The sequence below is a fragment of the Augochlora pura genome, chromosome 6 (assembly GCF_028453695.1).
Source record: "Augochlora pura isolate Apur16 chromosome 6, APUR_v2.2.1, whole genome shotgun sequence".
Lineage (NCBI taxonomy): Eukaryota > Metazoa > Arthropoda > Insecta > Hymenoptera > Halictidae > Augochlora > Augochlora pura.
In genome coordinates this window covers 6,277,312-6,292,637 of record NC_135777.1, presented here as the reverse complement: position 1 = coordinate 6,292,637, position 15,326 = coordinate 6,277,312, and the positions used below count along the sequence as shown (strand labels likewise).

At 40.0% G+C, this 15,326-nt stretch overlaps 2 protein-coding genes across 2 annotated transcripts in view; one reads left to right on the top strand and one right to left on the bottom strand.

Annotated features, from left to right (window-relative positions):
- Positions 1 to 15,259, top strand: part of LOC144471711 (uncharacterized) — an 83,854-nt gene extending 68,595 nt beyond the window's left edge. The window contains exon 5 of the mRNA XM_078184023.1: positions 14,376 to 15,259. Coding sequence (XP_078040149.1) covers positions 14,376 to 14,582 — 207 coding nt within the window. The 3' untranslated portion in view covers positions 14,583 to 15,259. The remainder of the gene's footprint in view (positions 1 to 14,375) is intronic.
- LOC144471715 (RNA-binding protein Musashi homolog 2-like) overlaps positions 1 to 15,326 on the bottom strand; it is a 103,567-nt gene that overhangs the window by 56,171 nt on the left and 32,070 nt on the right. The window lies entirely within an intron of this gene.

Sequence of the window (15,326 nt, the reverse complement as noted above, 5' to 3'; positions counted from 1 at the left end):
CAATCGACAGACAATTGATCGCGACGACGATCGGCTTTGTTAGCCGACAGAAGGAAAATGCCATGGATCCCTCGATCTTTACGATCTCGATCCTCTCTCTCTCTCTCTCGATAACGATAAACTCTTTCAAAGATTTTTGCAAAATTTCCTATAATATTTGCAATTTCTGTTCAGGCAAATTTCATTCTTTTACCGCGAACTATGCAAAGAATTTAATTCGCTCTATTTATTTTATTTATTATTTTACTTATTTTATCTATTTTATTTATTTTACTTATTTTATCTATTTTATTTATTTTATCTATTTTATTTATTTTATCTATTTTATTTATTTTATCTATTTTATTTATTTTGTCTATTAGTCAATCTATTTGGTGTATTATTTTATTTATTCCATCTATTACTTTATTTCTTTTAATTGCCCGATTTATCGAGTTCAATTTATCAAATCAATTTCGAATTTATCAAATTTCAAGTAAACTAAAATTATTATTATATTTTATATCTATATACCATCTTTTGCCGACTATAAGAGATAATTTCAAAGATCTAAAACACGATTTCCCAATTTTTCTAATTATTTAACCCCTTGCCGTCCCATTTTCTTTAGAAATTGCACGATTAGAATTTCTTCGATCGCACTAAATTCTTCGATAAAAAAGGAAATTTTATATTTATCGTGTGCTTATATCTGCTTGAATGTTTAAATATTGGTAATGGGGGAATAAAATTTTATTCCCAGTTAAAGGAACGGATGAATATTCATACCTAATAGATTATTACTAGAAATCTCCGTCGCGAGTCTGACACGTTAAAGTACGGCAAGGGGTTAATCCACGATTCGTGCGATCAAAAATATTAGCAGAAACTATATCATCATCGAGTGGAGACAATAGCTTATGCGCGGGCACGGTCGACGCGGATAGCCTTCGTTAAACGCGGATACAGGTCCCGGAGCGGTCGGGTAAGAGTTAACGAGATTCGTGTGGACGACGAACCCCGCCGCCGCTTCATTCTGGATGAGGGTCGAGGGGGTGGTGAGAGAGGCGGAAGGCCGCGGAGCGACGCGAAAAAGATGAAAAACGCGCGGCGGAGCCACTCTGGATGACCCTGTTGCTTCAAGGTTGAGGACTGCCTCGAGGAAAAGAGTGTACGAGGGATCCCGGTAATGTCTCTTGAAGCGGAGCGGCTTGTCGGTGCACGAGGAGGAAGCGCGGAAAAAAACGAGGACCGCGAAAAGAGCAGCGGTTTAGGCGCGCGGAGTGTCTCGCGGCGCGAGAGAAGACGCGGAGAGGCTGGCCGCCAACCCCCTTTTTAATCTTTGATATAACTCGCGGAATCGTAAATAAGTTTTCGAGGGACGGGGATCGATCGAAGATGGCGTGAAAGGGGGTTATTAATATTAATTATAATAATAGTAATATTAATTATAATAATAGTAATATTAATTATAATAATAGTAATATTAGTATAGTAATATGAACCTTAACATAACCTCAACACAGTAACGTAATAATGATATTAATATCAAGGGACAATAGCGAGGCATTTCAATTCATCAACCCTTTAGACCCGAGGGGTGACTCCAAGACACCGCCAAAAAATTATTATATCACGCTCCAAGTTGTATAATATCAAAATCTAAACCTTAATTGCTCGTTAACATTGTTTCGATCATTTTCCTAGATTCAAAGTAATTCGTTCGCATTTCTTAATTCTTTCAAGATTTTTAATACTTTAAATGCTCGAGATTTTATCATAAATGCATGAAATCCCCGGTTTACTTATTATATTAATTATCATTTAATAATTGTCCGTTGTTTATTATTCGTTCGGTATACCGCGTCGAATTAATAATAATTACACTGCGATCATTAATAATTTCAGTGATTTATTAATCGATATGTAATTCGGTTTTAACGTAATACAATTACTTAGCACCCGCGTTGCAATTGTGCCACTATCGAATTACGAATTACAATCTCATCGAGCGGCTTTGGAATTGAATTGCAATGCAATCGAACGACTTTGGAATTGAATTGCAATGTAATCGAACGACTTTGGGACTCGAATACAATATAATATAAAATTGCTATAATACAAATATAATAATAATAATAATAAAATATAGTTAATTAATATTATATAAATATAATAATAAAATATAGTTAATTAATGTTATATAAATATAATAATAAAATATAGTTAATTAATATTATATAAATATAATGATAATAAAATATAGTTAATTAATGTAATATAAAACATATAAATTACTTTTAAATCGAAATAAAAACTGAATGACTTTGGAATTGAAATACCATGCAGTTGGACGATTTTATAATTAAATTACAATGTGATTAACCCTCCGATGACCGACAACTTTTTCAACGGTCAAAGCCCGACAAGGTCCCCAGGGACCTTCTCTATTAATATGGCGTGAGATACATATAATAGTTTTTATTGTTAACCGTAATAGTGCTATTTCAATCTTTTGTGTTCCTATGTTTGTTCCTATGTTGCAAAATGTGTATGGATATATATTTGGGCAGATAAGAATTAAATAATAACAATATTATATTTAATTTATTGGTGTTGCTTCGGTGGCTACTGCGTCTGTAGCGCTAGAAGTATTGCATTTTTTTAAAACAGTGGAATGCTCAACACATACAGGAATTCGGCAAAGAAAGCAGATATAAGCATTTTTGCGTTGCTTATTCGACTCGACGACACAAACGACAAGATGGTCGATTACGACGTAGTGCCAATGGTGGTGCGGTATCTGTATTCGGTGGTGGTACCTGTTCCGATAATAAAGAAAAAGATACAGTCGTTTGTCTGACTGCGAAGTGGTGATCAATTCATCATGGATAATGAATGATGCGAGTGCAGCAATGTCAACGATGTTGTAAAACATGGCTAGTGGCCATCGTTTTGTTGCACGTTTACACGAATATGTACCCAACATTTGGTCCATTGTGTCAACACCGCATTTACTGGCATTGTAGTCGAGAATAGCTTCTGGTTTTTTTTTCGGGTTGATATCCTGAACTCTGGTTGTATAATGCTGAGTTGACAACAACAAAACAGCCTTGTTCTTTTTTGGAACGTAGAAGCACAGTGAAATATCTCCTTGATAGAATCCGAACAGTGTGCTGTATATTTCTCGTGATCTGTGTTTTACAAAAGCAGGTGGCACGCATTTTTTGTTGCTGCCTACGGTGCCAACATAAGCCAACTCTTTTGACTTCAAATACAATGCCAATTCCAAGGTTGAAAAAAAATTATCAGCATAAATGGTACGTCCGCTTTTCTCATACCGCTGCACCAAATTCAAGACAACTCGTTGTCCTTGATTTACTTCACGCTCTTCACCAGGCTGCTTTCCGCCATAAATCATACCCTTCAATGGGTAATATGATTCGGAATCGCAGAGCCACCACACTTTTATACCATATTTTGCAGGAACAATTGTTCGTCAACAGTCATCGATTCATGTGGTATATACGCTTTTTCCAAATTAGCCATCATCATTGTCCATATGTCATCTATAGCAGCCGTCTTACTTTCACGTAGCCATGCTGCGCGGGTATTACTATTATCAAATCGAATAGTTCTGTTGATGGCGTGAAAACGATTTTTACTCATTGCTGCTTTATACAGAGGCAAATGAGCGCATCACCGCCGCGCTGTGCCGATCGTGCACGTGTGTATTCGTTTACAATCACTTATTTTTTCGAAGTGCACCACTTCCTCGACAATCGTCCAAACCATAAAACACGAACAAATTACACGAAAATACCTCCACGACTAAAAGACAAGAACAAATTACATGGAATTACCCACAAGGTCCCTGCGGACCTTGTCGGGCATCGACGCCATAAATGACTTCAACCCGACGGTAATGATGAAAAATTTCACGGAATCGTATCGATGACGATTGTAATCGCTTCCAGACATCCCATTTATAAAAGTCATGAAAGCTGCGGCTGTTCGGACGAACCGTATTAAAATAACGCATCGTTGAAAACGTCATAGGTCCCCAGGGACCTTGTCGGTCATCGGAGGGTTAAACGGGTTTCTATTAGAATTACTACAATGCAATTTAATGGCTCTGCAATTAAGTTACAATGCAATGGAATGACTTTGTAATCGAATTAAAGTATAATCAACTAACTTTATATTACAATTATTACAATATAGCTGAAAAACATCCTAACTAAATTATAACGTAATTGAACCACTTTGTACTTGAATCGCAATGCAATTACAATTCCCCTAAACGATTCAATTGCAATCCAGCGACACTTTTTCTTCCTTTTTCGCATCTTTACAAATGCACTGTCGATGCTTCAGTAGTTTTTCTAATGCCTGACCAGCCGTCCCGCGTTTTCGTCGACGATGCGTCGCCTCGAATGCAAGGAGTGTATGTACATTACGGACGAAATCAAGGTCGTCGGAATCGAATCGCATCGAATCGAGGATCGTTGCCTGCCGAGTCCGCGGGCCCAGTCGACCGCCGCCGATTCCTCCGCCGGTCGAGGACGCGTCGAACAATGCACGTGGAAACCCACGCATTCGACCTACGTGGCGGCCGTGTGTGGGCGTCGCAGAGACGCGACTCGATGCAGCGAGCGAGAGAGGAATATGTACGCGCACGCACGCACACTATGCACCGTGCTTCTCTCCTCCCTGGTCGATACCGGGAGGCTCGAGATAGAGATACCCGGTTCGCGGTCAACTGAATTAACGGGCGGGTCAGGCCTGACCCGCATTCCGTACACCCTTGGAAAACGGTGCGATGCGTTTTAGACGCGGTCGATTGTTGTTAATTTTATTATATTGTTAATTCGAGATTAATGCAATCACGAGGGGCGAGCAAAAATGTCAAGGTTATGGCAATTATTTTATGTCGACCTTCGGAGGACGGGCACTGGGTCTGTGTGGACCCGAAGACGTGGCAATTGCATTATATGGATATTGATTGTTAATATTGAATTAATTGATGGGGTTAGTAATTTTGATTTTACCTGAGGGTTTTAATAATAAATAAGTAGATGTCAATCGTGAAGATTAATTTTAGAAGAGACTTGAAGTTCGGGGAATATGAATAATTATCAGCGTTGAAAATTTAATGGAAATACTATTTAATGATATCATTTATTTATTGATTTATTTATACGGCCATTTCTGTATTTACTTGTCTATTTATTTAACCATCTATGTACTCGTTTATCCTAATATTAATTCTAGAATCACCCCCTTCCATTTTCCATCATAAATGAGATTATGGGGTTGCGAACGACCCAGCATAAAATCTTTATAATTTACTGTATTGCAATAACTTTTATTATTTTTGAAATATAGTAGAACATACCACATATATTATATATAATATCAATTATTGACACGTTCCGTGCCATGTGTACCACTGGTGGTACATGCTTGCCTGCTTATTCAACGGGCTAAAAAATAATTTATAATAAATCTAGAATTAAGCAATTAATTTCAACCACAAGAATGGATCGTAACGAATTTGTTTGATTATTACATACGATCATTAATAATTACAGATAATATAGCAAATTTTAGTGGAATAACAAATGCCCGGAGTGAAGAGTCGAGTAAAAATAGCTCGGCATAGAACGTGTTAATATAATTACTATATATCTGACAGAGAAAGAGAGACATACAAGGAAAGAGACAGATACACGAAGAGAAAGAGAGCGATGAGGTTGCGCCGTTCGCCGATTAATTAAACAAACGCGAGAGGGTGGCCCGCGGCCGCGAATCTCGGCGTTTTAAACGGCGACTTAGGCGAGCAACAAACGAAAAGCTAATTGCCTCGATCGCCTGCAAAGAAGTTTGTGGAAACCGCGACGGTGCACGGCCGGTTTCCCGTGACTCGACTAAGAAACAAACTCCGTCTCGCGCGCGGTGTCGCGCTGGCTAACGAGCGCGTCGCCGTCGCCTCGCGTCGCGTATCGTCTTAACGAGCTCGAAGCGACTACACGCGTCGCGAATTAACGACCCGAGCCCTGTAGAGAGAGAGAGAGGGGCGGGGTGCGCGGTGTCTCGAATGTATCGCCGCGCGTCTCTCGTGCGAAGTCACGAACGCCTCTCTCCTCTCGATAGCATCGGCGACGCGTGTCTATCAATCGCATCGCTGAATCGCGCCAGCGACGCGAGACGCCGAACAACAAATTATTCTCACGCTTACGCCCACGGTGCTATATTTAATAAAAGTCGAGTCGAGAAATTGTGTACGTGGTGTTGATTATTGTTCGATAATAATGGTCGGAAGTTGCTGTGATAATTAGATTGTTATTGGCGATAGCGTAGGGTTAGGATACTTCATTTAGCAGCGCGATTGTGTATAGTTTGTTTCAACCCTGTAATATTGCGCTGTAACAACGAGTCATGATAAATATTCGATGCTGAATCGAATATATATGATCGTTATTCATTTCTTCTAAATCGAAATTAAATTGAATTCTTCTGTCATCGAACTCTAAAAACGGAAGTAAATAATATATAATCGAATTGTTTTATATAAAAGCTGAATAGAATACACAATAAATTTACACCGCAATAATTACCAAATACCAAGTATTAATAAATAAAAAAGGAAGAAAGTAGCATCATTGTACACGGCTCTCGTTTACATCTCGGAGCGCGCAAGCCACGCCTACTTCAGCCGGCGACGCGTCCAACCCCTTTCCACGCGTGTCTCGATAATTCCGAACTGTTCGCCGTACGAAGACATCGGATTATCATAACTGGTTGCGCGACACGGCGACGGTTGATCGTTATTATCCGGCGAAACGTGGCCGCGTATCGTCGCAGGGTAGATATATCGTTCGCGAGCGCGCGTCGAGAGTTCGCCGCGGAGCAGAGTAGTCCTCTTTATCCGTCCGACTCCGGCGAGCGTGATGCCGCGAGTTCGGTCTTTATTTAAGTTGCCAGTCTATTCTACAGCTTGTATCGTGTACGAGTCGAGCGAACAGACTGCGAACACCGGGGTATCGTTGGATTCGCGGTGAAACTAACCCCTCCCTCCACCCGGCCAGGAATCCCACCACCCTGACTGGCTGTGCTCTTGAGAGAGAGAAAGAGAGAGAGAGAGAGAGAGGGAGGGAGGGAGAGCAGCAGCCGGCAAACTCCATTCCTATCCCCTGTGCTCTGTGCGAGGCAGCGTCGCCGCCGCCACCGTCGACACCTCCCCTCGGCAACCAACCCCCCGACGAACCTATCTTCCTGGTCAATAACCTCGGTTGTGCCGTGTGCCGGGAGCACAGAGTCCCGTGCACCACGCTCGTGTATCATAATCGGCTACCGGCGCAATTCTAATCATCGCTACGGAAAACCACGTGTACGTCTATCTCGCCCGCCTTGTTCTATGAACACGCCTCTGCGAGCCTCTGCGTTAGCTAACGCCGCTATTCGGGACGATATAGCTATTCGGGACGATATGGCGGCGTTATCTGCGGATTTTTATGTTGGGAACTATTCTTGATTTGGTCTGATTGCTGTTTGTGAAGTATAGAATAGGTAGCGTCGGGCTTTGAGATAGTATAGGGAAGTTGGGGGCCGTGAAGACACGCCTACGCGACATAGACAACGCCTACGCGACGTAGACAACGCCTACGCGACGTAGATCACGCTTCCGTGATATAGATCACGCTTACGTGGCCTAGCAGTCCGCCTACACGGTCCAATGCTCCATCTACTCAGCCTAGAACACACTTATACGACCTAGGCCATGCCCACATGGTCTAAGACTCCTCCTATTCGGTATACGCCACGCCTACGTAGCCTAAGATTGCATATACTTAGTCTAGATCATGCCTACGGGACCTGAGACTCCACCCACTCAGTCTAGAGTACGCCCACGCAACCTTGACCACGCCTAAGCGATCTAGATCACGCCTACGCTGTACGGACTCCGCCTACACGGCCTAGATACCTCCTACGCCACCTAAGCCACGCCTACGCAGTCCATACTATGACCACAAGGAACTGACTCCGCCTACTCGGCACAGATCCCACCTACTTAATATGAATATAACTTGTTCTAAGTTGAAGTTGATGTTAGACCTGCAGGATTTTTATTAATTATTATATTAATAATTTAATAATTACAATAATTTTGTTTTCATACTGTCTGAGCTTTTTTATGCTCATCCTGCACAGTGTAAACATACTTATTTAATGACGTAGGTTATGTCAGGTTATCGTAGGTTAGTAGCTACCCTTTGCAGTAGAATTTTAGAAAGAATTTACTAGAAACGTGCAAGTAAGTAGTCAGACATTGAGGTTATATTTTATATAACCTAAAATAAATTATGTTTCACTGTATTTTAAAAATAGTATTGTAAATAGTATTCTATTTTGTGACCCTCGTAATCATACGATCTGACTTATGACAAAAAATATAAGGGGGTAGTTCTAACAAATAGTAAAACATTGAGGTTACATTGCATATAACCTCAAATAAATTACGTATGCTTTACTATATTTTAAAAATAGTTCGCGGTAAATTAGTTCGTTTATAGCGTTAATATTTCTACATTAAATTTTGCTAACAGGTTTCCACGTAAATGAATAACCACATAAATAAATAAAAATCTTGAAACAGTGTCAAATTTTGAGCGTTACAAATTGTTCTATGGTTTCCCTTATTCCAAAACATTTTGAGTTCAAAATCACCCCTCCGCCTCCTTCCCGTCCAAAATTCTACACCATCGATGCGAACATTTCCTCATAGCACGCGTCCACGAACAAATCAAACCGTACAGAACCCCGCCCGAATCTTTTCGCAGCTCCTCCGGAGTAGTCCCGGGGTTAGTCTTTCCGCCTCGGTACCAAAGTAAAATGAACACAAGACTTGGCAGCCGGCTCCTCGCCCGGAGAGTTTAATTCGATATTGTTCGAGTCGTATCGCGCGTACCCAGGAGCTTCTGACATCGCGGCAGACATTCCCCGGCCGGCATCCTCGCGTATCGATCCCTCCCGCCGGAGCCGATGGAATCGTTACAACGTTCCTTTAAAATGCATTCCGTGTATTCCGACGCCGGGGGAAGGATCCGCGGAGGCGCTGTCCGTTCCACGCGTCTTTCAAAATCGACGTCGCCTTAAATCGAAGACGAAAAAGAGGCTTGAAAAAAAGAAGAGTCTAAAATACTAAAATACTGAAATATTGAAATACTGAAATAGTCTTGAGAAAGAGGCTTTGAATAAGTCAGCCCGTCTGCAAAAGCCGTGCGCTTGAATTCGTCAAAATGTCGGCGTCTTAAAGAGAACCGTCGACGACGGAGAGCCTCGAAGTGGCGCGCTACGTCGACGAAATCCTGTCCACAGCCGGACACACGCGATGATGCTCGACGCGATCTCGTTGATCGACTATAAAAATAGGGGATGAACACGCAGCAGCAGCAGCAAGGGGTTGGGCCCGTAGGAACAACAGGTTCCGTGGACTGTGGCGTAGGCGTACCTCGTCGTCGCGAGGTGACGCCATCTGTGCCGTCGCGGGGGAAACTCGTCTTAAAAATCGTCCCTCGTAAGATCAATACGCCGTACGGGCACAGACAGTAAGTTCCCGAGAACACCCCCCGGAACGGCGGACGGGTCATGCCCCGTCGCTTTTCATTCTCGCCGTTCGCAAATCGCAAAACTCCCCGCACACACACACATACACACACGCTTTACAGTGTAAACGTATGCTCGAGAGCGTGCAACGTTGCACGATTTGCTTTATTCGTCTCGAAACTGGCCGCGCAATCTCTCCGTTATTGCACGTTGGTGTTCTTTAACGTCGCGTTTTGTAATTAATTATTTCGAGCAGAATTGTTGCTAACCTTTCTGCGTTGCGAGATTAAGTATTAAATGCACAGATTGGGTATTACCTTTGTGTAATTGTTTGTATATTTTAGATATTGTAGTTAGATTATGTTATTATCTTTTAAATAATAATTTGAGTAATATAGTAATATTATATTAATCCATTTTAAATAATAATATAATAATACTACACTATTATGTTTAAAATAATATTTCAAATCTTTCAAATAATATAATAATACTATAATATTATATTTAAAATAATATAATAATATTATAATGTTATATTTAAAATAATATAATATACCATGTTATAATATTTTAACCAATATCTCATAATATTTCATGGCAATATATAAAATTGTATTTTGTTCGAGGCACGCTGAAAATATTTGTGCTACAATAATATCATACTAACATTTCGTTCACTTAATTTATTAACGGAAACAGCTTCGTTTTACTAAATCGTGTCAAATATAATCGTAATCGTGGAAAACAGATCGCGTGAAATGTGATCATTTTGGTAATTTAATACGGAGAGCGCATTTCCTCTGAATTATAAACATACGTTCAATGTATTAGGTCATTTAATATGAAATGCATACACTTCTCGAATGGGGCACATTTCGATTAACCCTTTGCACTTCGACTCTTTTTACACAGCGTTGATTAGCACTTATTTGTTCTTAACCCTTCGCACTCGAGTGGTGACTCTGAGGCACCACTAAAATTATTCTATTACGTTGCAAAATAGTTTTTGTAAAAATAAGGTTTAGATTTAAAAAATTATCAAGTATTTTATAAAATTTATTTTGTTAAATAGAATGGAAATACCACGAACCAGAAAAATGATTTCTGATTTACAATTAAAATGGCTCCGAGTGCAAAGGGTGAATATTTTCCTCAATGGGACCAGATAATTTCTGTTTCTCGTACTGTCTTTATTTATTTCCGTTCCTAGACTTTGACAACAAAATAATTCAATTTTATTTCGATTCACAAGAAATGAATGATATTCGTATTTGGCAGATGTTGCATGAAATCACGAGTCTGACTCGTTGTTACAGTGCAAGGGGTTGTTGAATCGATAGCTTTTGGAAAAAGATACGCAGTTTAATATGCTCGCTTAAAAATCCGATATCTCATATGCCACCAACCTAATAAAAACCAGACACAACGTTTTCGGATGAAAACGCGGCGAATGTCGTAAAACCGTCGACCGTTCGCGCGCGGACAGGGCTTCTTTGTTTATGGAAAGAACTCGCGGGACAGCTGGGGATCGTACTGCCGATTTAGGGGTACTAAAGAGAGAAAGAGAAAGAGAGAGAGAGAAAGAGGGAGGGAGTACTCCGGAAACCATAGAAAACGGGAAAAGAGTTAATCGTAAACGGGCACGGGGAAGACCCGTGAATCCGGGTCAGGCATTCGGCTTACGAGAGACGTTTCCCAAAGGTTTCTCTTTCTCCCTCTCCCTCCCTCTTCCACGGTCGTCTCAACGTTTCCCTTTCTTTCTCCCCCCGTTTCCAACCCTTCCTCCCTCCCGCGCTTCGAAACGTTCGCTTTGCGGCTTCTAACGAGATAATTTGATTTCGAGACTGCGCCCGCCTCGGCCGCCGCGATAGCCGCTCTACGATTCTCTTACATGTTTTCCTAGCCGTGTTTCCCGCTGCACTTATTCCGGGGCTTTGTTACGAGAGCTTTAAGGCTGCACCGTAGTAGGTTATTGAGTTCGTCCCCGCGCCAGTTATGATACCGCGAAGCTAAAGATATTATTATTATTATTAAGAAGCCTGAAGATTACTTGGAGAATTCTTGATGAAGGGGAATTTTCTTACTGGAATTTTCTGTGTTAATATTTGTACGAAGAATTAATATTGGTGGGTCTTCTCGTTCGTAACACCCCGTTTATTGGATTTTCTTGGAAATATTTTAGGTTAATTTGGAATATTCTGAAGTACTTTGGACTACGGTGTACTATGGAGTACTGTAGAGTGGTTTCGAGTACTATAGAGAATTTTAGAGTGATGTAGAGTACTTTGGAAGACTATAGAGTAGTATAGAGTACTTTAGAGTACTATAAAGTAGTTTATAGTACTCTCGAGTAGTTTAGAATAGCGTAGAGTACTTTGGAGTACTATAAAGTAGTTTATAGTACTCTCGAGTAGTTTAGGATAGTATAGAGTACGTTGGAGTACTATAAAGTAGTTTATAGTACTCTCGAGTAGTTTAGAATAGTATAGAGTACTTTGGAGTAGTTTAGAATAGTATAGAGTACTTTGGAGGATTAGTTTAGAAAGCTCTAAAGTAGTTTAGAGTAGTATAGAGTACTTTGGAGTACTATAAAGTAGTTTATAGTACCTCAGAGTAGTTTATAGTACTATAGAGTAGCTTAGAGTGCTCTAGAGTAGTTTAGAGTAGTATAGAGTACTTTGGAATACTATAAAGTAGTTTATAGTACTCTCGAGTAGTTTAGAATAGTATAGAGTACTTTGGAGGACTACTTTAGAACGCTCTAAAGTAGTTTAGAGTAGTATAGAGTACTTTGGAGTACTATAAAGTAGTTTATAGTACCTCAGAGTAGTTTATAGTACTATAGAGTAGCTTAGAGTGCTCTAGAGTAGTTTAGAGTAGTATAGAGTACTTTGGAGTACTATAAAGTACCTTATAGTAGTTTATAGTACTATAGAGTAGCTTAGAGAGCTCTAGAGTAGTTTAGTAGGGTAGTATAGAGTATTTTGGAATGCTATAAAGTAGTTTATACTATTCTAGAGTAGTTTAGTGCACTATAGAGTGGTATAGAGTATTATACAATACTGTGGAGGACTATAGAGTAGTTTAGTGTACTTGGGGATACTTTAGAATTTTTGAAAATACTTTATCGAACTTGAGAATACTTTAGAGTACAGAAGACTAATTTAAATAACTTAGAATATTGAGACTGGCACACAGGGGTAGTTTTAACAAAAGAGTTAACAGTCTAAGTACCCTAAAGTACTCTAAACTACTCTAAACAATTCCAAAATACTATAAACCACTCTAAAATATCCTAAAGTACTCTAAACCACTCTAAACAATTCCAAAATACTATAAACCACTCTAAAATATCCTGAAGTACTCTAAACCACTCTAAACCATTCCAAAGTACTCCAACCATCCCGAACACGTCCCAATAACGATGCACCCCCTGCAAACGCCAGAATAATTCCCCAAAACGTTTCCCACACCGGTGTCTTAATACGCGGACTATTTTTCCTCCTTTGCGAGATACCCGCGCTTCCTTTGATGTTCTCGGAGTCCTCGTTGGACCACGAGACACTGGATAGAAAAACCGTCGAGCACGAAGAATAGAGTCCGGACTCTCCTTGGAAGACGCGCTGCTCGCCGGACGATTTCCCTGGACAGGCTTCGCGCGCGCGCGAGTCCTTTTTCCACTCGAGGAACTAACTCGACCCGAGACCTTTTGCCAAGTTTACTGTTCAGGACGAGAAAGGACGAGAGAGAGAGAGAGAGAGAGAGAGCCGTGAAATGATCACGCGGATGATTATTCGCGATGCACGAGGCTCCTCGGTTTAATATTGACAATGGAGGACACAAAGTTAGGCACCGGGAGAGGGATGGAGGGTCCCCGGGTCGATGGGTAAGCAGCTTATTGCGAGCGACGCGGTGCGGATTTTCAGCAACGTCGCTGTTTGAAGTTGACTTCTATCCGATAGCTGGGTGCACACCGGCGAAACAAGGACCAAGCCGAAAGCTTCTTTCACCGACGCGATAGAGACTCCCCCCAGCTGCCACGCGAACGTCGCAGCCAGTTTCCTGAATTTTTATGACGCCTCCGGCCGGGCTCGACGACGATCGCCGAACTTATTGTCAATTATGCAACCGGCTTCTTAAATTCCGCGACTTTAACGCGATTCAGGGTATAAGAATTCATTTGTCTAGCATTTATTCAAGAATACGTTTAAGTATTCAAGCATTTGTTTAAGTATTTAAGCATTTAAGTATTTATCTAAGTATTTAAGCATTTAAGTATTTATTTAAGTATTTAAGCATTTATTTAAGTGTTTAAGTATTTAAATATTTATTTAAGTATCGAACTATTCATTTGAGCATTTAACTGTTTATTTAAGTATCGAACTATTCATTTGAGCATTTAAATATTTATTTAAATATATAACGATTTCTCCAAGTATCAATCTACTTACTTAAGTATTCATTCAAGAACGTATGTATTCATTATTAAATAAACTGACCAAATACAAAGCAACAATAACGTCTAAACAACTCAGAGATACTATTAGACCAGTTTACAGTAATTTAAATAATTATGAAACGAAATTTTGCATAAACATACGCGGTCCAGCGAAATGTTCGAAAATTCCACCCCCTGCGAGCAAACATAAGAGCGCCACTGGAAAATCATTTCTCCATGTTTTATTCAACGCATTTTTCTATCAACAACAACAACAACGCTTGACAAAAAAATTTATAGCGTTCATCGTTGCTGAATTCACTCTCGTTTCCTTTATCTTTTTCAGCTGAGAACGGTGGAGGAGGTGAAACCGGCCGTTCACCTGGACAATCGATACAGATTAATGAGGCACGAGCAGATGCTGAACGACGAGGGCTGCAAAACCGATAACATCGGCGAGGACGAGACAGCTCCTCCGACCAATATCAAGGAAGCCATCGAGAAACTGCAGAGGGACCCGACCATGAGGGTGATTCCTAAGCTCTACCTCTAATTTTCCCGTATGCGCTATACATCCCGAGATGTCCCCGGATACTCGGAAATCATTTCGTGATTGCTCTCGCGTTATCGACTTCGAATTTATAGAATAGCCGTGAATTATTCGGGAACTACGCGGAATTATTATTCTGAAATTACTCTGTACCGATGTCTGCCTGTCACTGAATAAAACTCCAATCGACACGTGTCGTTGAATAAATTATTAAACATTTTAGGTTATGTCGTAGCGTGTATCCGAGCTTTATATTGAGCGCAAGCGCTAGCTCTTCGGACCAGGATATAAATTAGCCTATGGCGGCGATATTTGAGGTTATGTATCGTAATAATTTATAATATCTATGTTTCATTATATTTTGAAAATGTTAAACGATAATATGGTTATTAAGATTTTTATTTGGGTCGCTGGGCAACCCCACGATTTTAGCAATGCCGAGAAGTGAAAGAGGGTGATTTTAGGGTTAAGATTGAAATTTTACTAGTAGCTATCGACGCAAATAAATAAATAGATAAGTGAATAAATTAATACACAAAAATAGATAAATAAATGGCTAGGTAAACAGGTACGTGAATTTATTTTTCTATATATTTATTTACCTATTTGTTGAGCCATTTATTGATCTATCTACTTATCTATTTATCAATCTATTATACAATATTCATCTATTTTTTAATATATCAATAAATGGCTCGATAAATAGGTAAATAAATATACAGAAAAAAAATACCTGAATAAACAAAT